Here is a 21,156-nt window from a genome sequence, read left to right on the forward strand (position 1 = left end):
ACGATTCGAACTAAAAATCATTCGAATATTCGACCATTCGATAGTCGAAGTACTGTCTCTTTAAAAAAAAACTTCGACCCCCTAGTTCGCCACCTAAAACCTACCGAAGTCAATGTTAGCCTATGGGGAAGGTCCCCATAGGCTTTGCAATCTTTCGTTCGATTGAACTATTTGCGGTAAATCCTTCGACTTCGATATTCGAAGTCGAAGGATTTTCATTCGGCAGTCAGATATTGAGGGTTAATTAACCCTCGATATTCGACCATAAGTAAATCTGCCCCGTGGAGTGTAAAGTGTTGACTCCTTTCCATACATGGTTTAGAGGATTAGACCTGTCATCCTATGAAGGACATCTCGCGCATAGTGAGAAGCTTGTAAATAATAGAAGTATTGATTACAAAGGGAAGGGAATTTGGCTGAGGCTTCTGAGTGTGACATGACAGTTAGATTTTTGGTAAGTAAATCTCTGATGCAGTATATGCCCTCTTGTTAAAGGTGTTTGTTATTGGGCCACTTAAAAATTCTTTGTTACCAGTCCATGGTAGATATAGTGAAAGAAATTGTGTGGTTTTTCCATATGTGGCGGACATTCCTCCATGCTTTATATGTATTTATGAATAAAGGATTCATATTTTGTATTTTATCATTTTTGAATAATTTGCCCCCTCTTTTGCAGATTTCCAGCTTTCAAATGGGGGTCACTGACCCCATCTAAAAAAACAAATGCTCTGTAAGGTTTCACGTTTATTGTTATTGCTACTATTTATTACTCATATTTCTACTCAGGCCTCTCCCATTCATATTCCAGTCTCTTATTCAAATCGATGCATGGTTGCTAGGGTCATTTGGACCCTAGCTACCAGATTACTGAAATTGAAGACATAAGAGCCGACGAATAAATAACTCAAAAACTACAAATAATAATAAACTTTTCAATTGGACTTCATTATTTTTTTTGTATATGCTTTTTTAATGATTTGCCCTTTTCTTCTGACTCTTATCAGCTTTCAAATGGGTAACACTGACCCCCATCTAAAGCACAAATGCTTTCTAAGACTACAGACTTTATCATTATTGCTATTCCAGTCTCTTATTCAAATCAATGCATGGTTACCAGGTTTACTTGGACCCTAGCAACCAGATGACGTTGCAAACGTGAGAGCTGCTGAATAAAAAGCAAAATAGCTCAAAAAAACAAATAATAAAAAATAAAAACCAATTGCAAATTGTCTAAGAATTTCACTCTCTACATCATAGTAAAAGTTAATTTAAAGGTATACACCCCCTTAATGCTGTTGGGTCACAGTCCATCTGGCATAAAGCTGAAGGGCATCACCCATTGTGGTAACAACTGTAGAGTCATCAGGACATACCACTGAGCAAGAATTTCCAGTTGCACCAGCTCTGCAGACACCAGGCAAAACACTCCCAGCAGCAGATCAGGTTTTCCTCTGTAGGCTCCAGAATGGGCCATTAGTAGAATCAGTGAATCCGTCTGGACAGAAACAGGACTAAAACCCTACAGCTCTAACAGGCTGTGGAATTTTCTCTGTGTAATGGCAGATACATTAGACAGCTTCACGGAGGGGCTGGATGTCATTAGCAAGTGAGAAAATACAGGGTCACCAAACTTAAAGGTTCACCTTTAAATTAACTTTTAATATGATGTAGAGAGTGATATTCTGAGACAATTTGCAATTGGTTATCATTTTTTATTAATTGTGTTTTTTGAGTTATTTAGCTTTTTATTCAGCAGCTCTCCGGTTTCAAATTGCAGCCATCTGGTTGCTAGGATCTAAATTACCCTAGCAACCATGCATTGAATAAGAATATGAATAGGAGAGACCTGAATAGAAAGATGAGTAATATATAGTAGTGATAACAATACATTTGTAGCCTTACAGAGCATTTGTTTTTAGATGGGGTCAGTGACCCCCCCCCCTATTTGAAAGCTGGAAAGATACAGGAGAAGAAGGCAAATAATTAAAAAAAAAGAGGGAGAGACCAATTGAAAAGTTGCTTAGAATTAGCCATTCTATGACATAAAAGTTCACTTAAAGGGGTTGTTCACCTTTGAGTTAACTTTTAATATGATGTAGAGAGCGATATTCTGAGACAGTTTGCAATTGGTTTTCATTGTGTTTTTTTTTTTAGTTATTTATCTTTTTATTCAGCAGCTCTCCAGTATGCGATATCAGCAATCTAATTGCTAGGGTCCACATAACCACAGCAACCATGCACATTTGAATAAGAGACTGGAATATGAATAGGAGAGGCCTGAATAGAAAGATGAATAATAAAAAGTAACAATAACAATAAATGTGTAGCCTTACAGAGCATTTGTTTTTAGATGGGGTCAGTGACCCGCACTGGAAAGCGACAAAGAGTCAGAAGAAGAAGGCAAATAATTAAAAAAACTATAAAAAAAAAATAATGAAGACCAGTTGCAAAGTTGCTTAAAATTATATATACATATTCTATAACATACTAAAAGTTAACTTGAAGGTGAACCACCCCTTTAACTATTATTTGTGTGAAGTTGATCCAAGGACTGATCCCACTGGCCATTTGTAGGAAGGGAAGAATCTTTTCCTATCTGTACGGCAGATTGGACATGGCTTCCTCTGGATCAACTCCTTTTACAATCACCATGTAACATAATGGCATTCATTATGTTATTCATTATGATCCTCCAGGGTCTGTTATAAATAGGGTTGCCACCTGGCCGGTATTTTAACTGCCTGGCCGGTAAAAATGATGGCTGATCCCAATGTTATTAATAGAGAAAAAATAAATAGGAAAGCCGTATTTTTTTTCCAGAAAAGATGGCAACCCTAGTTATAAATGAATAAATAAATTGTTATGGGTATAATTTGCTTGTGTGAGTGGTTTTGCTGCAGTCAGTTTGTCCCCTGTAGCAGTTGGCCTTATGGCACAACACCGCACCTACTTATGAAATACAAGGGGTTTCCTGTTGGTAACCTCCAGTTCCTTTTCCTGGGTGCGGTGATTCTGTGTCCCAAACAGCACAGAGGCAGTAACACAGACCAGAGAGACAGGGATGAAGCTACAGCAGTTGGTCCTTTTGCTCGGTAAGTTGGTACAAACAACCCTGTGTGTCCCACATGTTACTCTCCCTAAGCTTTCTCTGCTGCAGTTATGATTTGTGCCCCTGTGTCTAACACTGGTAGTACTCTGCTTCATAAATCTATAATACTAGCAGTACTATGCTCCATATATCTATAATAATAGCAGTACTATGCTCCATATATCTATAATACTAGCAGTACTATGCTACATATATCTATAATACTAGCAGTACTATGCTACATATATCTATAATACTAGCAGTACTATGCTCCATATATCTATAATAATAGCAGTACTATGCTCCATATATCTATAATACTAGCAGTACTATGCTAAATATATCTATAATACTAGCAGTACTATGCTCCATATATCTATAATAATAGCAGTACTATGCTCCATATATCTATAATACTAGCAGTACTATGCTCCATATATCTATAATACTAGCAGTACTATGCTACATATATCTATAATAATAGCAGTACTATGTGCTCCCTGTATGTATAATAATAGCAGTGCTGTGCTTACTGTATGTATAATACTAGCAGTACTAATGCTCCAAATATCTATCATACTAGCAGTACTGTGCTCTGTATGGTTAATAATAGCAGTACTGTGCTCCCTGTATGTATAATACTAGTAGTACTTTGCTCTATATATCTATAACACTAGAAGTGCTATGCTCCATATACTGTATCTATAATACTAGCAGTACTGTGCTCCATGTACAGTATGTATAATACTAGCGGTTTTATGCTGCCTGTATGTATAATACTAGAAGTACTGTGCTTACTGTATGTATAATACTAGTTGTACTATGCTCCATATATCTATAACACTAGAAGTACTATGCTCCATATACTGTATCTATAGCACTAGCAGTACTATGCTCCCTGTATGTGTAATACTAGCAGTACTATACTATGCTCCCTGTATGTATAATAATAGCAGTACTGTGCTTGCTGTATGTATAATACTAGCGGTACTATGCTCCATATATCTTTAATACTAGTAGTACTATGCTCCATATATCTATAATACTAGCAGTACTATGCTCCATATATCTATAATAATAGCAGTACTAGGCTCCCTGTATGTATAATACTAGCAGTACTATGCTCCCTCTATATATAATACTAGCAGTACTATACTCCCTCTATGTATAATACTAGCAGTACTATGCTCCCTGTATGTATAATACTAGCAGTACTATGCTCCCTGTATGTATAATACTAGCAGTACTATGCTCCCTCTATGTATAATACTAGCAGTACTATTCTCCCTGTATGTATAATACTAGCAGTACTGTGCTCTCTCTGTGTATAATACTAGCAGTACTATGTTCCCTGTATGTCTAATACTAGCAGTACTGTGCTCTCTCTGTGTATAATACTAGCAGTACTATGCTCCCTCTATGTATAATACTAGCAGTACAATACTCCCATTATGTATAATACTAGCAGTACTATTCTTCCTGTATGTATAATACTAGCAGTACTATGTTCGCTGTATGTATAATACTAGCAGTACTGTGCTCTCTCTGTGTATAATACTAGCAGTACTGTGCTCTCTCTGTGTATAATACTAGCAGTACTATGTTCCCTTTATGTATAATACTAGCAGTACTATGTTCCCTGTATGTATAATACTAGCAGTACTATGTTCCCTGTATGTATAATACTAGCAGTACTGTGCTCTCTCTGTGTATAATACTAGCAGTACTATGTTCCTTTTATGTATAATACTAGCAGTACTATGTTCCCTGTATGTATAATACTAGCAGTACTATGTTCCCTGTATGTATAATACTAGCAGTACTGTGCTCTCTCTGTGTATAATACTAGCAGTACTATGTTCCCTGTATGTATAATACTAGCAGTACTATGTTCCCTGTATGTATAATACTAGCAGTACTAGATATACACAGTTATATTTTGACAGTGCCCATTGTTCATAGATGTTCTGTTACTAATACTAAAAAAGGAAATAATTAAATGAATGTTTAGTATGTTACAGGTCTTCATCTGTTATGGTTTGTTAATTAATAGCCCTCTTATTGGCTTGCCACTGAAAATGCTCTATGGTTGTAAGGGGGAAGGGGGGGTCTTTGACCCCGGCAAAAAACAAATTGACTGTTCATATTCCAGTCTCTTATTCAAATCGATGTATGGTTGCTAGGGTAAGTTGAAACCTAGCTACCAGATTACTGTAATTGAAGAGCTGCCTAATAGAAAGCTAAATCACTCAACAACCACAAATAATAACTTTTCAATTGGTCTTCATTGTTTTTTTATTTTTATACTTTTTTAATGATTTGCCTTTTGCCAGCTTTTAAATGGGGTCACTGGCCCCATCTTGAGAACAAATGCTTTCTCAGACTACAGACTGTATTGTTATTGCTACTTATTATTATTACTCATCTTTCTATTCAGGCCTCTCCTAGTCATATTCCAGTCTCTGGAACTTTGCTGTTATTCCTCATTTTTATTGTTCACATTTTTGTTCAAGTCAACTGTTCATCTTCTATTCTGACCCTCAGCGACTCCCTCCCCTGCATTATTGCCAAATGCACTGAAAGTTAAATTTTAGTATGTTATAGCATGGCCAATTCTAAGTAACTTTTCAATTGGTCTTCACTATTTAATTATTTATTTATTTCATCGTTTTTTAATTTATTGCTTTCTTCTGACTCTCTCCAGCTTTCCAATGGGGGGTCACTGACCACATTTAAAAAAACAAATGCTCTGTAAGGCTACAAATATATTGTTATTGCCACTTTTTTTTATTGCTATCTTTCTATTCAGTCCCTCTCCTATTCATATTCCAGTCTCTCGTTTAAATCAATGCATGGTTGCTGGGGTAATTTGGACCGTAGCAACCAACTAAAACTGCAAGCTGGAGAGCTGCTGAATAAAAAGCTAAATAACTCAAAAGCCACAAATAATATATTTCTGTAGTCCTTGATTTCATTTCTTTAATATACATGCAGTTAATAAGTTTCTTGTCTTTATTTCATGCTGTGCTTCAGGAGTCTTTGGAATGCAAATATCTGGCACAAGAACAGGTAGGTACTAGCTGCTGGTAAATCTATTAAAGGGGTGGTTTGCCTCTACAATTAACTTTTAGTATGTTATAGAATGGCTAATTCAAAGCAACATTTCAATTGGCCTTCATTTTTCTTTTTGAATTTTTTGCCGTCTTCTTCTTCTGACTCTTTCCAGCTTTCAAGTGGGGGTCACCGACCTCATCTAAAAAAACAAATGCTCTGTAAGGCTACATATTTATTGTTATTGGTACTTTTTATTACTCCTCTTTCTATTCAGGCCTCTTCTATTCATACCCCAGTCTCTTATTCAAATCAATGCATGGGTGCTAGGGCAATTTGGACCCAAACTACCAGATTATTGAAATTGAAGACTTTAGAGCTGCTTATTAAAACCTACTTAAGAGCTACTGGGGCATCTTTGGAGACACAGATCTTTACTGCTAAAGGGCTTGGTTGCTTGGACTGGTACTAGGATTGCCACCTTTACTAAAAAAATTTACTGGCCGGTGGGGGAGCTGGAACAAAAAGGGATGGGTCGTGATGTAAAGGGGGTCGAGTCACACACCGTGATGCTAAAGGGGGCGGAGCAACACGAGTGATGGACAGAAACCTGAAAAAAATGTAAGTACTGAGCGAATAAAATACTGTCTTGTGGACTATTGCCTGCCCATCCGGGGCACCTGAGCATTACATCCAATTTGCCCTGAGGGATTAGATGAAGAGGGGGTGTATGAACTATGTTGATGGAGATATGGCAGGGAGTTTAATAAGATGCATATAATATGTTCATTATTTTACAGAAGTTCTGCCACCCCCTGTTCTCACTCTGGCAACTCCAGGGGTTGTGCGCGAGGGGCAGTCGGCTAACTTGCAATGCACTGCACCAGAGCAGCATAAGGAAGGAGTCTTCTACCTATATCTAGAGGGCAGCAATGAGACCCTGCAGAAACTAGATGCCCAAGAGGCCAGGCACAGTGTGACCTTCATAGTCAGTGGGCTCCGTACGTCTGATGTTAAGAAATACTACTGCCAATACCAAGCCAGGGTGTTAGATCGACTGCAGTCATCAGAGGCTAGTAATGTTCTGCAAGTGATGGTGTCTGGTTAGTATGCTCCTTCCCACCTGCTATGCCTTACTTTTATAGGTTGTCTGTATATTAAAGTGTAAGCTCTGCAAGGCAGAATTACCTTCTCCCAATTGTTCCCTCTCCTTGTATTGTATCTGTGTCCCTCTGTATTTTAGAGTATAAGCTCTGCTGGGCAGAATTACCTTCTCCCAATGGTTCCCTCTCCCTGTATTGTACCTGTGTCCCTCTGTATATTAGAGTGTAAGCTCTGCAGGACAGGATTCCCTTCTACCAATGGTTCTCCCTGTACTGTATCTCTGTCTTTCTCTATATTAGAGTGTAAGCTCTGCAGTGCAGGATTCCCTTCTCTCAATAGTCCCCTCTCCCTTGTATTGTATCTGTGTCCCTCTGTATATTAGAGTGTAAGCTCTGCAGGACAGGATTCCCTTCTACCAATGGTTCTCCCTGTACTGTATCTCTGTCTCTCTCTATATTAGAGTGTAAGCTCTGCAGTGCAGGATTCCCTTCTCTCAATAGTCCCCTCTCCCTGTATTCCCTCTGTATATTAGAGTTTAAGCTCTGCAGGGCAATACTCTCTGTTTTCCTTTGTATATTAGAGTATAAGCTCTGCAGGGCAATACTCTCTGTTTTCCTCTGTATATTAGAGTGTAAGCTCTGCAGGGCAGAATTCCCTTCTCCCAATTGTTCATTCTCCCTGTACTGTATCTCTCTCTCTCTCTCTCTCTCTCTCTCTCTCTCTCTCTCTCTCTCTCTCTCTCTCTCTCTCTATATATATATATTAGAATGTAAGGTCTGCTTACATTCCCTTCTCCCAATGGTTCCCTCTACCTGTATTGTATCTGTTTCCCTCATTAGAGTGTACTCTCCATGTATTCTCCTTGGCCCATTTGAATTTTAGAGTGTATTTTTAGGGTTTTACATCCCCTTTACGGAGGAGTCCGGGAAGCTTTAACTGGAATAGCGGTTTGAATATTTGTAACAATATTTTATGATAAACTAATGGAAGGGAAATTTCTGTTCATGTTGAACAGAAGTGAAACTGATGAAATTGTCTCATTATTACAGTTCCCATCTGGGTGATTTCAGTATCTGCTGCTGGCGCCGTTGCTGCTGTGGTTGTTGTGGTGTCAGCGTCGGTGCTGATGGTGAAGAGATGTGAGTGAAGGCAATGCCGTTATTACTCTGCACATATACTGGGCTCTCTGTGATACATATTTCTATCTATTTCTCTCTTGTAGGTAAAGACAGAAAGAAACAGAAACAAAGGTGTGAAAATACATGTTCCTCTCTGACTATAAGAACAGCGTGTGTATATAGCTTGTGTCTGTCTGTCCTTGCATGTGTGCCAACCTCATTCACCAGCCATGCCCCGTTATGCCCAAAACCTGCCCAGAATCCACCTTAATACTGCCTGCACCCCACAAGCCCTGCCCCTGTCGATGGGCCACGAATCAGACATTCAGGTCTCTTTTAAAGGACAAGAAAAGTTAAACTTAACTTGTTGTATATTATGTTTTGAGCTTCTGTACCAGCCCAAGGTAAATACAGCCCTTTAGCAGTAAAGATCTGTGTCTCCAAAGATGCCCCAGTAGCTCCCCATCTTCTTTTCTGCTGATTCACTGCACATGCTCTGTGCTGCTGTCACTTACTGAGCTTAGGGACCCACTCACAATATACAGTACACATAGAATAGAAATGTCACACTATAAGGCTGATTAGTAATTAATACAGATAAATACTACATGGCAGCACAGAAACCAGTGCAATTAGCATCAGAATTTAATAATCAGCAAACCTGTAGCATCAGCTTATATTACAGGCGAAGCTCATTTTCTGCTGGATAATTATTGACGAGCCCTAAGCTTAGCTTCTCAACAGCTTCTCAGAGCCCACTGAGCATGTGAGTGTCACAGACACTTTCCAAGATGGTGACCCCCTGTGACAAGTTTGAAGTCCTGGATCATTGCTGCTATTGACAAGCTGAAACTTTAGGCTTGTGCAATAAGCTCAGTATATAAAACATGGCATTTTTAGCCACATTCATTTTTAGGGTTTAGTTCTCCTTTAAGCTCCCTCTGCTTTAGAGCCCCTATCTGTACTCTCACTGACAGCAGCACTGTATTTATATAGAGATGATGCAAACTTAGATGGGGCAGCAGAACAAATACTTTGCTCAGGTCACCCCCTTACTGGTTAAAACCCCAACAGATGATTCCCTGGGTAATGGCAGTGGGCCGGGTTGACTTCAGGGTAATTACAATGAAGTAATAAACAAATTATTCAAAAGAATATTCAATGTTGATTGTAGTATAATAGCAGGGTTGACTTACCAATAAAGATGGGGGGTCCAGGTGCACAAGCCCCAGACCTTCAGCTTTTGGGAGGCAATAAATGTGATTAGATATTCATAGTAGGACTGGCACAAAACCAGACTACACAACAATGTTTGATGCGATTAAAGGTAAATTTTATTTAACAAAGAAACATCTCAAATGATGTAGCCTGACGTGCTTCATGCCTTGTCTGCACTTAATCATAGGCTGGACATCTTCTGGACACACACAGATATTTAAATGAAAATGAACCAATGAAATTCAAGCTTAGGACAGCCAATCACAGTAGTTGATATAGACAGGGCCGCCATCAGGGTTACTCCTGTACTGGACCCGGGCCTAAAGGGGGGCCTGGCTGTGCTGCACTTATCAAAATAGCAGGGCTCCCCTCTTCGGAACTCCTGAACCAATGAAAAGCAGAAGTTTCGAACTGGTGAAGTCACGAAAAGAGCTAAACTGGCGAAGTCCCAAGGCCGCGAAAAGACGCGAAGTCACAAAAAGAGCCGAACTTGAAGTCCCGAAGCAGTGAAAAGACCTGAAGAGCTGAACTTGAAGTCCTACTGAACACCAATGTGTGTTTTTTAATGTTTTTAGAGCCCTAGCCACAATGTATTATTTTAATACTCTATAGGCTCCTGCCACCAATGGGTTTTTTTTTAATATTTGCTGGAGCCCCAATGTTTTTTTTAATTTGTAAGGGGGGCCCTGGCGTCAACACTTTATTTTTAACTTATGGGGAGCCCTGACCACCAATGATTTTTAAAAAAACTTTTATGGGGCTACACGGGGCCAATGGTTTTTTTAAAAAAAAAAAGAAAAACATTTATGGGGGACCCTGACCATCAATGGCTTTTTATAACTTGTGTGTGGGGGGGTTTACCATTTTTAGCGCTGATGTCCGTGTCTTTTCACTGTGGTGTCCCCAAAACTGTGGGGTCCCAAAAATGTTTCTAATGGTGGCCCTGGATATAGATGAAATTAGGATATCCAATGTTAAAATAGAAATACTATGTTTTTAGAACCTGTATTTCTATGTTAACATTGGATAGTCTAATTTCATCTATATCGACGACTGTGATTGGCTGTCCTAAGCTTGTATTTCATTGGTTCATTTTCATTTAAATATCTGCCCACAAGGCACGAAACACATAAGGCTACATCATTTTGAGATCTTTCTTTGTTAAATAAAATATACTTTTAATCGCATCAAGCATTGGAGTGAAGTCCAATTTTGTGCCAGTCCTACTATGAATATCTAATAATTATTACAATGAAGGGTTTGCAGGCTGCAGTGTGAAATCTAGGTCCCATAAGGTTTCTCATTTGTACTGGGCTTTTAGATTCAGGCAGCGGGTATATTCGTATTGCGGGGTTATAACGAAATGGGAGGGCTATGGTCTGTGGCCAGTCACCTTAATATAATGGCTACTCAGGGCAGGCTAAAACTGCAAGCTAAGCTTCATGGAAGGAACATTATGGGCAATGAGCCCCATTGCAGGTTTAGTAAATAGCACAGAGATCTTAATACATGTTTCTTGTTTGCAGAGAGATGGAATCCGTATGGACCAAAGAAACAATGACGTCAGGTAAGTACCAACTCAGTCTCCTGCATCCTCCTTTACACCCCCTGCCTGCTGTAGTTCTCTCTTCCACTTGTTCTTCCCACTTCTTCTCTTACTCCTCCTGCCCCCCTGTTCTTTTTTCCCGTACCCCCCCTCTCTCCTTCCTTGTATCCCTTACCAATCCTTTTACACAACTAACACAGAACCTCTTTTTACAGACTGGAGCTATGATAATATGGTCTTTTACAAGGTAGGTGTTTGAATATTGCACTACGATTAAAGAGGAACAAAGATTACATTTTAAAGGACAACTAAACCCACCTAGACAAGATATGGTCTGCACTGGCCCTAGGGTTGCCACCTTTTCTGGAAAAAAATACCGGCCTTCCTATAGATTTATATTTTTTCCCTATTAATAACATTGGGATCAGCCATCAGTGGCAATCCTAACTGGCAATCCCTCCCACCTTTCCCAACCTTCCAGCCAGTTCAGGAAGAGGGCCTGTGCAGGTGTCCTATGTTGGCTAAGTAGGTTTAATAGAGAGTAACTAATGGACTCATGTCTGAAGCCTTTGGCCCTATAGGAGTTGCTGGTATCCATTCTCTGGTCACATGGTACATTTATATGAAGACAATATGCCATGGGGGGGTGGGAGATACCAATGAAAACACATTCACTGTAGTGTAATAATCAGTCTCTTGCATCTGATATTCTGTTTATTGTGTCCCACCCTATTACTCCAGCTTTGTCTTACCGCACTATCCATTCTACTGGGGGTTTCACAAATCGAAGCGAGAGTGAAAAGTGAATGGCATGCATATAATGGGGACAGTTTTGTGCCAGAGCTTGTTCCACCCCTACAAGCCCTAAAGAAGCCCTAAAGAACATCATAATATGAATGACATGCAGCACCTACAGGCACTTCTGTCTCTCAACTCCTTAGGCCGGTGATCCCCAACCAGTGGCTCTTGAACAAGATATTACTCACTAACCCATTGGTTGTTGCTCCCAGTGGCCTCAAAGCAAGTGCTTAGTTTTAGGGATGCACCAAATCCAAGATTCTGCCTTTTTCAGAAGGATTTCAGGCCGAATCCAACCTGGTCGGTCCAAATCCGAATCCAAAAAATCATGTGACTTTTCATGGCATAAACAATTAATTTAAAAGTTTTTTTACTCTCTTTCCCATTAGTTTTCCTAATTTACATATGCAAATTAGGGGTTGGGTTTGGTTCGGTATTCGGCCAAATCTTTCACGAAGGATTCGGGATTCTGCTGAATCCTAAAATAATGGATTCAGTGCATCCCTATTTATTCATGAACTCCAGGTTTGAAGGCAAGTTTTAGTTGCATAAAAACCAGATGTAGTGCCAAACAGAGACTCCTGTAGTCTGCCAGTCCACATAGGGGCTACCAAATAGCCAATCAAATCCCTTATTTGGCACCCCAGGAAATTTGTCATGTCTGCTTTGCTCCCCAACTCTTTTTATGTTGGAATGTGGCTCATGGGTAAAAAAGCTTGGGGACCCTTGCCTTGGAGCATACTTCTTCAGGACCTCACTTGTAGGTAGATGTTCCTTAAGGTGAGCCATGTGATCATTATAATGGTCTCTAGACAGGGGCCCTAAACTTCTGGGCTCTGACTCCTTCTCCACCCACTGCCTGTGCTCCTCAGCTGGCATTTATCTCTTTAATCACCAGTTAATCACTGGTCCTGCTGAAGGGCATTGCTATCATTCAGGGCTGACCCATACACTCTGCCTAGCTTTATGTACCTCCTGTTGTCACTACAGAGGAATTTCTTTCCATTAACATGAATGTATTAGCATGCACCATCAGTTTATCTATATATAGTGAAAGTATATATAATGAATAAAGTACCCCTTATTGTAAAATATAAGGATATTATAAGTCACCGAGGAGTTCCATGACCATATACATATCTTTTATACAGGTCATGGAACTCCGAGGTAACTTCTAATATCCTCATATTTTACAACAAGGGGTACTTTATTTATTATAATACACAGGTTTTAGCGAGTCAAGTGACAAAAATGACATCACTACTCACCGTTCATAACTGATGACATCACTAGTCACCACTTATAAGGATATGATTTACAATATATTCATGGTCTTTGTGTATTATATATATATGCAGTGATCTGGTTAACTGCTCTGCCGGAGGTCGTTTTTATTTGGTAATGAGAAACAGCTGCTCTGGGTTGTTGGTTTCCCAGCCCAAGAAGAAGGAAACTTTTATCCAGGTTTAATAGGCGTTACACAAGCCCCTGCCCCCTCACAATTACAGACACAGGAATTTCGTTTTGACTCTGTGCTTCATTGTTTCTCCCCTGCCTCCTCTGTGTGTGTGTATGTATATAGATATAATATATATAATGTACTGCTGAGCATGTTTGCACTTTATAAACAGACTACAGTATAACGTGCAGGTTCCTATCCTTACCATTGGTTCCACTGTACTCAAGATGGGAGGTGACAGTTGTAAACATATATTTTGGTACCATTGTGACATCACCTATTTGAGGAAAGAAAAAAAACTACTCTTATTTATCTGTCCAGGCCTAATTTTGTTTGCTTTTTTAAAGCCTTAAAAGTGATGAATCGCTGTCCTGTGTATGTTTGAATTGCTTTCCCCACAACATCTGCTGGAAGGCTATTCCTTGTATTGATTATTCTCTTTTGCAAATAAAGTGGTTCCTTATGTTGCTCCCTTTCCTTATGGGCCCCGACATAATACATGAGTGATACTCAGAGTTCCCTGTATAACTCAGCCTGCAGCCTTGTGCCTTTATATGGTCACAGAACAACCCCTCAGTGACTTCTAATATCCTTATCATTTACAGTAGGGGGTACATTATCCCTTATAATACATGAGTGATACTCAGAGTTCCCTGTATAACTCAGCCTGCAGCCTTGTGCCTTTATATGATCACAGAACAACCCCTCAGTGACTTCTAATATCCTTATCATTTACAGTAGGGGGTACATTATCCCTTATAATACATGAGTGATACTCAGAGTTCCCCGTATAACTCAGCCTGCAGCCTTGTGCCTTTATATGGTCACAGAACAACCCCTCAGTGACTTCTAATATCCTTATCATTTACAGTAGGGGGTACATTATCCCTTATAATACATGAGTGATACTCAGAGTTTCCAGTATAACTCAGCCTGCAGCCTTGTGCCTTTATATGATCACAGAACAACCCCTCAGTGACTTCTAATATCCTTATCATTTACAGTAGGGGGTACATTATCCCTTATAATACATGAGTGATACTCAGAGTTCCCTGTATAACTCAGCCTGCAGCCTTGTGCCTTTATATGGTCACAGAACAACCCCTCTGTGACTTCTAATATCCTTATCATTTACAGTAGGAGGTACATTATCCCTTATAATACATGAGTGATACTCAGAGTTCCCTGCATAACTCAGCCTGCAGCCTTGTGCCTTTATATGGTCACAGAACAATCCCTCAGTGACTTCTAATATCCTTATCATTTACAGTAGGGGGTACATTATCCCTTATAATACATGAGTGATACTCAGAGTTCCCTGTATAACTCAGCCTGCAGCCTTGTGCCTTTATATGGTCACAGAACAACCCCTTAGTGACTTCTAGTATCCTTATCATTTACAGTAGGGGGTACATTATCCCTTATAATACATGAGTGATACTCAGAGTTCCCTGTATAACTCAGCCTGCAGCCTTGTGCCTTTATATGGTCACAGAACAACCCCTTAGTGACTTCTAGTATCCTTATCATTTACAGTAGGGGGTACATTATCCCTTATAATACAAGAGTGATACTCAGAGTTCCCTGTATAACTCAGCCTCGTGCCTTTAAAGGGTCACAGGACTGCACAGTGAGAGATTTAATTACACAAAAATAATATTATTATAGTTATACAGTTGTGACATCACTCATGCATTATAAGGCACCTGTTATTATAATAATAAGCACAAACTCACAATAGCCCAGTACTTAAGGGAGTGAGTATACTGTTAGTTTAAGTGGCTGTACCAATGAGTGTATACTGGAGGGAATGGGCTGTACCAATGAGTATCTGTAGGTCGAATGGGCTTACCATGAAGTATAACTGGGTACGGTCAATGTATAACTGGAGGTGAATGGGCTGTACAGTGAGTAATACTGTAAGGTCAAGGGCTGTACCAGTGAGTAACTGTAGGTCAATGGGGCTGTACCAGTGAGTATACTGTAGGTCAAAATGTATACTGGAGGTTGAATGGGCTGTACCAATGAGTGTTTATACTGGAGGTGAATGGGCTGTACCTAATGGAGTGTATACTGTTGAGGTGAATGGGCTTACGCAATGAGTGTATACTATAGAGTGAATGGGCTGTACCAATGAGTGTATACTATAGGTTGAATGGGGCTGTACCAGTGAGCTAATACTGTAGGTAAATGGCTGTACCAGTGAGTATACTGTAGGTAAATTGGCTGTACCAGTGAGTATACTGTAGGTGAAGTAATACTGGAGGTTGAATGGGCTGTAAACCAATGAGTGTATACTGGAGGTGAAATGGGCTGTACCAATGAGTGTATACTGGGGTGAATGGGCTGTACCAATGAAGTGTATACCTGGAAGGTGAATGGGCTGTACCAATGAGTGTAATACTGGAGGTGAATGGGCTGTACCAATAGTGTATACTGGAGGTGATGGGCTGTAATCCAATGAGTGTATACTGTAGGTGAATGGGCTGTAACCAGTGAGTGTAATACTGGTAGGTGAATCGGGCTGTAACCTAGTTGGAGTGTATACTGTAGGTGATGGGCTGTACCAATGAGTGTATAGCTGTAAAGGTGAATGGGCTGTACCAATGAGTGTATACTGTAGGTGAATGGGCTTGTTACCAGTGAGTATAACTGTAGGTAAATGGGCTGTACAGTGAGTATACTGTAGGTGAATGGGCTGTACCGTGAGTAATACTGTAGGTGAATGGCTGTACCAGTGAGTATACTGGTAGGGTGAATGGGCTGTCGCAGTGAGTATACTGTGGTAAGATGGGCTGTACCAGTGGAGTATACTGTAGGTAAATGGGGCTTGTAGCCATTGAGTATACTGTAGGTAAGTGGGCCTGTACCAGTGAGTATACTGTAGGTAAATGGCTGTAACCAGTGAGTATACGTAGGTTAAAGTGGGCTGTTACGAGTGAGTGTATACTGTAGGTGAATGGGCTGTACCAGTGAGTATACGTGGTTGAATGGGCTGTACCAGTGAGTATACTGTTAGTTTAAATGGGCTGTACCAGTGAGTAATACTGTAGGTGATGGGCTGTACCAGTGACGTATACTGTAGGTGAATGGGCCTTACAATGAGTGTTACTGTAGGTGAATTGGCTGTACCAATGAGTGTATACTGTAGGGTAAATGGGCCCTGTTATCATGAGTGTATACTGTAGGGAATGGGCTGGTAACCAGTGAGTGTCATACTGTAGGTGAATGGTGCTGTACAGTGAGTGGTATTACTGTAGGTGAATGGACTGGTACCAGTGAGTGTTAACTGTAGGTGGATGGGCTGTAACGCAGTGAGTGTATAACTGGAGGTGAATGGGCTGTACAATTAGTGTATAACTGTAGGTAAATGGGCTTGTACCAGTGAGCTTAATACTTTTAGTGAATGGGCCTGTACAGTGATAATACTGTAGGTTAAGTGGGCTGTAGCCAGTCGAGTATACTGTAGGTAAGTGGGCTGTACCAGTGAGTATACTGTAGGTAAATGGGCTGTAACCAGTGAGTATACTGTAGGTAAATGGGCTGTACCAGTGGAGTAATACTGTAGGTAAACTGGGCTGTACCAGTGATATACTGTAGGTAAGTTGGGCTGTACCAATGAGTGTATACTGGAGGGATGGGCTGTACCAATGAGTTGTATACGGAGGTGAATGGGCTGTACAAATCGAGTTGTATACTGGACGGTGAATGGGCTGTACGCAAATGAGGTATACTGGAGTGATGGGCCCTGTACCAATGAGTGATATACTGGAGGGAATGGGCTTTACAATGAGTGTATACTGGAGGTGATGGGTTGGTACACAATGAGTGTATACTGTAGGTGAAAATGGGCTGGTACCAGTGAGTGTATTACTGTAGGTAAAGGGCTGTAACAATGAGTATACTGTAGGTGAATGGCTGTACGCAGTGAGTATACTGTAGGTGAATGGGCTGTACCAATGAGTGTTACTGTAGGTGAATGCGCTGTACAAATGAGTGTAAAATACTGTAAGGTGAATGGGCTTGTACAAGTGAGTATACTGTAGGTAAATGGGCTGTACCAGTGAAGTATACTGTATGGTAAATGGGCTGTACCAGTGAGTATACTGTAGGTGAGTGGGCTGTCCAATGAGTGTATACTGAGGTGAATGGGCTGTACCAATGAGTGTCTACTGAGGTGAATGGGCTTGTACCAGTGAGTATACTGTAGGGTGAATGGGCTGTAACCAGTGAGTATACCTGTAGGTAAGTGGGCTGTACCAGTGGAGTATACTGTAGGTGAATGGGCTTACCAATGAGTGTATACTGGAAGGTGAATGGTCTGTACGAAATGAAGTGTATACTGGACGGTTGAATGGGCTGTACAATAGTGTACTACTGGAGGTGAATGGGCTGTAACCAATGCGTGTATACTATAGGTGAATGGGCTGTACCAATGAGTGTATACTATAGGTGAATGGGCTGTACGCAGTGAGGTATACTGTTAAGGTAAATGGGCTGTACCAGTGTAGTATACTGTAGTAACATGGGCTGTACCAGTGGTATCACTTTTAGGTGAATGGGCTGTACCAGTGAGGTAATAACTGTAGGTAAGTGGGCCTTGTACCATGAGTGGTATACTGGAGGTTTGAATGGCTGTACCAATGAGTGTATACTGGAGGTAAATGGCTGTACCGTTGAGTAATACTGTAGTTAAATGGGCTGTACCAGATGAGTATACTGTAGGTAATGGGCTGTACCATTGAGTATACTGTAGGTAAAATGGGCTGTTACCAGTGAGTATACTGTAGGTCAATGGGCTGTACAGTGAGTATTACTGCTAGGTCAAATGGGCTGTACCAGTGAGTATACTTTAGGTGAATGGGCCTGTACCAGGAGTATACTTGTAGGTAAATGGCTGAACCAGTGAAGTGTATTCGTAGGTTATAATGGGCCCTGTACCCATGTGAGTATCCTGTAGGGTGAATGGGCTGTACAAATGAAGTGTAACTGTAGAGTGAAGGGCTGTACCAGTGAGTACTGTAGGTAAAAATTGGCTGTACCAGTGAGTATACTGTAGGTAAATGGGCTGTACCATGAGTATACTTTTTTAGGTGAATGGACTGTACCAGTGAGTATACTGTAGGTAAATGGGCTGTACAGTAGTATACTTAGTAAATGGGCTGTACCAGTGGAGTTACTGTAGGTAAATGGGCTGTACCAGTGAGTATACTGTAGGTAAGTGGGCTGTACCAGTGAGTGTATACTGTAGGTGAATGGGCTGTACCAGTGAGTATACTGTAGGTGAATGGGCTGTACAAATGAAGTGTATACTGTAGGTGAATGGGCTGTACCAGTGAGTATACTGTAGGTAAATTGTCTGTACCAGTGAGTATACTGTAGGTAAATGGGCTGTACCAGTGAGTATACTTTAGGTGGAATGGACTGTACCAGTGAGTATACTGTAGGTCAATGGGCTGTACCAGTGAGTATACTGTAGGTAAATGGGCTGTACCAGTGAGTATACTGTAGGTAAGTGGGCTGTACCAGTGAGTATACTGTAGGTGAATGGGCTGTACCAGTGAGTATACTGTAGGTGAATGGGCTGTACCAGTGAGTATACTGTAGGTAAATGGGCTGTACCAGTGAGTATACTGTAGGTGAATGGGCTGTACCAATGAGTGTATACTGTAGGTAAATTGGCTGTACCAATGAGTGTATACTGTAGGTGAATGGGCTGTATCAATGAGTGTATACTGTAGGTGAATGGGCTGTACCAATGAGTGTATACTGTAGGTGAATGGGCTGTACCAGTGAGTGTATACTGTAGGTGAATGGACTGTACCAGTGAGTGTATACTGTAGGTGAATGGGCTGTACCAGTGAGTATACTTTAGGTAAATGGGCTGTACCAGTGAGTATACTGTAGGTAAATGGGCTGAACCAGTGAGTATATTGTAGGTAAATGGGCTGTACCAGTGAGTATCCTGTAGGTGAATGGGCTGTACCAATGAGTGTATACTGTAGGTGAATGGGCTGTACCAGTGAGTGTATACTGGAGGTGAATGGGCTGTACCAATGAGTGTATACTGGAGGTGAATGGGCTGTACCAATGAGTGTATACTATAGGTGAATGGGCTGTACCAGTGAGTATACTGTAGGTGAATGGCTGTACAGTGGTACTTTAGGTAAATGGGCTGTACCAGTGAGTATACTGTAGGTAAATGGGCTGTACCAGTGAGTATACTGTAGGTAAATGGGCTGTACCAGTGAGTATACTTTAGGTGAATGGGCTGTACCAGTGAGTATACTGTAGGTAAATGTGCTGTACCAGTGAGTATACTGTAGGTAAACGGGCTGTACCAGTGAGTATACTGTAGGTAAATGGGCTGTACCAATGAGTGTATACTGTAGGTAAATGGGCTGTACCAGTGAGTATACTGTAGGTCAATGGGCTGTACCAGTGAGTGTACTGTAGGTCAATGGGCTGTACCAGTGAGTATACTTTAGGTGAATGGGCTCTACCAGTGAGTATACTGTAGGTCAATGGCTGTACTAGTGAGTATACTGTAGGTCAATGGGCTGTACCAGTGAGTATACTGTAGGTCAATGTATACTGGAGGTGAATGGGCTGTACCAATGAGTGTATACTGGAGGTGAATGGGCTGTACCAATGAGTGTATACTATAGGTGAATGGGCTGTACCAGTGAGTATACTTTAGGTGAATGGGCTGTACCAGTGAGTATACTGTAGGTAAATGGGCTGAACCAGTGAGTATATTGTAGGTAAATGGGCTGTACCAGTGAATATCCTGTAGGTGAATGGGCTGTACAAATGAGTGTATACTGTAGGTGAATGGGCTGTACCAGTGAGTATACTGTAGGTAAATGGGCTGTACCAGTGAGTATACTGTAGGTAAATGGGCTTGTACCAGTGAGTATACTTTAGGTGAATGGACTGTACCAGTGAGTATACTGTAGGTAAATGGGCTGTACCAGTGAGTATACTGTAGGTAAATGGGCTGTACCAGTGAGTATACTGTAGGTAAGTGGGCTGTACCAGTGAGTGTATACCGTAGGTGAATGGGCTGTACCAGTGAGTATACTGTAGGTGAATGGGCTGTACCAGTGAGTATACTGTAGGTAAATGGGCTGTACCAGTGAGTATACTGTAGGTGAATGGGCTGTACCAATGAGTGTATACTGTAGGTGAATTGGCTGTACCAATGAGTGTATACTGTAGGTGAATGGGCTGTATCAATGAGTGTATACTGTAGGTGAATGGGCTGTACCAGTGAGTGTATACTGTAGGTGAATGGGCTGTACCAGTGAGTGTATACTGGAGGTGAATGGGCTGTACCAATGAGTGTATACTGGAGGTGAATGGGCTGTACCAATGAGTGTTATACTATAGGTGAATGGGCTGTACCAGTGAGTATACTGTAGGTGAATGGGCTGTACCAGTGAGTATACTTTAGGTAAATGGGCTGTACCAGTGAGTATACTGTAGGTAAATGGGCTGTACCAGTGAGTATACTGTAGGTCAATGGGCTGTACCAGTGAGTATACTGTAGGTCAATGTATACTAAAGGTGAATGGGCTGTACCAATGAGTGTATACTGGAGGTGAATGGGCTGTACCAATGAGTGTATACTATAGGTGAATGGGCTGTTACCAGTGAGTATACTGTAGGTGAATGGGCTGTACCAGTGAGTATACTTTAGGTAAATGGGCTGTACCAGTGAGTATACTGTAGGTAAATGGGCTTGTACCAGTGAGTATACTGTAGGTAAATG

At 40.8% G+C, this 21,156-nt stretch overlaps 1 protein-coding gene and 1 long non-coding RNA gene across 2 annotated transcripts; both read left to right on the forward strand.

The window, feature by feature from the left end:
• Positions 1–2,919: 2,919 nt before the first annotated feature.
• On the forward strand, positions 2,920–12,293 carry LOC108710168 (natural cytotoxicity triggering receptor 1). Its single transcript, XM_041587250.1, has 7 exons — positions 2,920–3,092; positions 6,122–6,157; positions 6,940–7,242; positions 8,293–8,382; positions 8,466–8,493; positions 11,106–11,146; positions 11,341–12,293. The coding sequence occupies exons 1-7, from the start codon at positions 3,062–3,064 to the stop codon at positions 11,382–11,384; spliced, it is 573 nt and encodes a 190-aa protein (XP_041443184.1). The 5' UTR covers positions 2,920–3,061; the 3' UTR covers positions 11,385–12,293.
• A 6,769-nt stretch (positions 12,294–19,062) lies between these two features.
• LOC121401631 lies at positions 19,063–21,137 on the forward strand. Its single transcript, XR_005966410.1, has 4 exons — positions 19,063–19,191; positions 19,354–19,455; positions 19,983–20,569; positions 20,952–21,137. It is a non-coding gene; the product is annotated as an uncharacterized LOC121401631 (long non-coding RNA).
• Positions 21,138–21,156: the final 19 nt, after the last annotated feature.

The sequence above is a fragment of the Xenopus laevis genome, chromosome 3L (genome assembly GCF_017654675.1).
Source record: "Xenopus laevis strain J_2021 chromosome 3L, Xenopus_laevis_v10.1, whole genome shotgun sequence".
NCBI lineage: Eukaryota > Metazoa > Chordata > Amphibia > Anura > Pipidae > Xenopus > Xenopus laevis.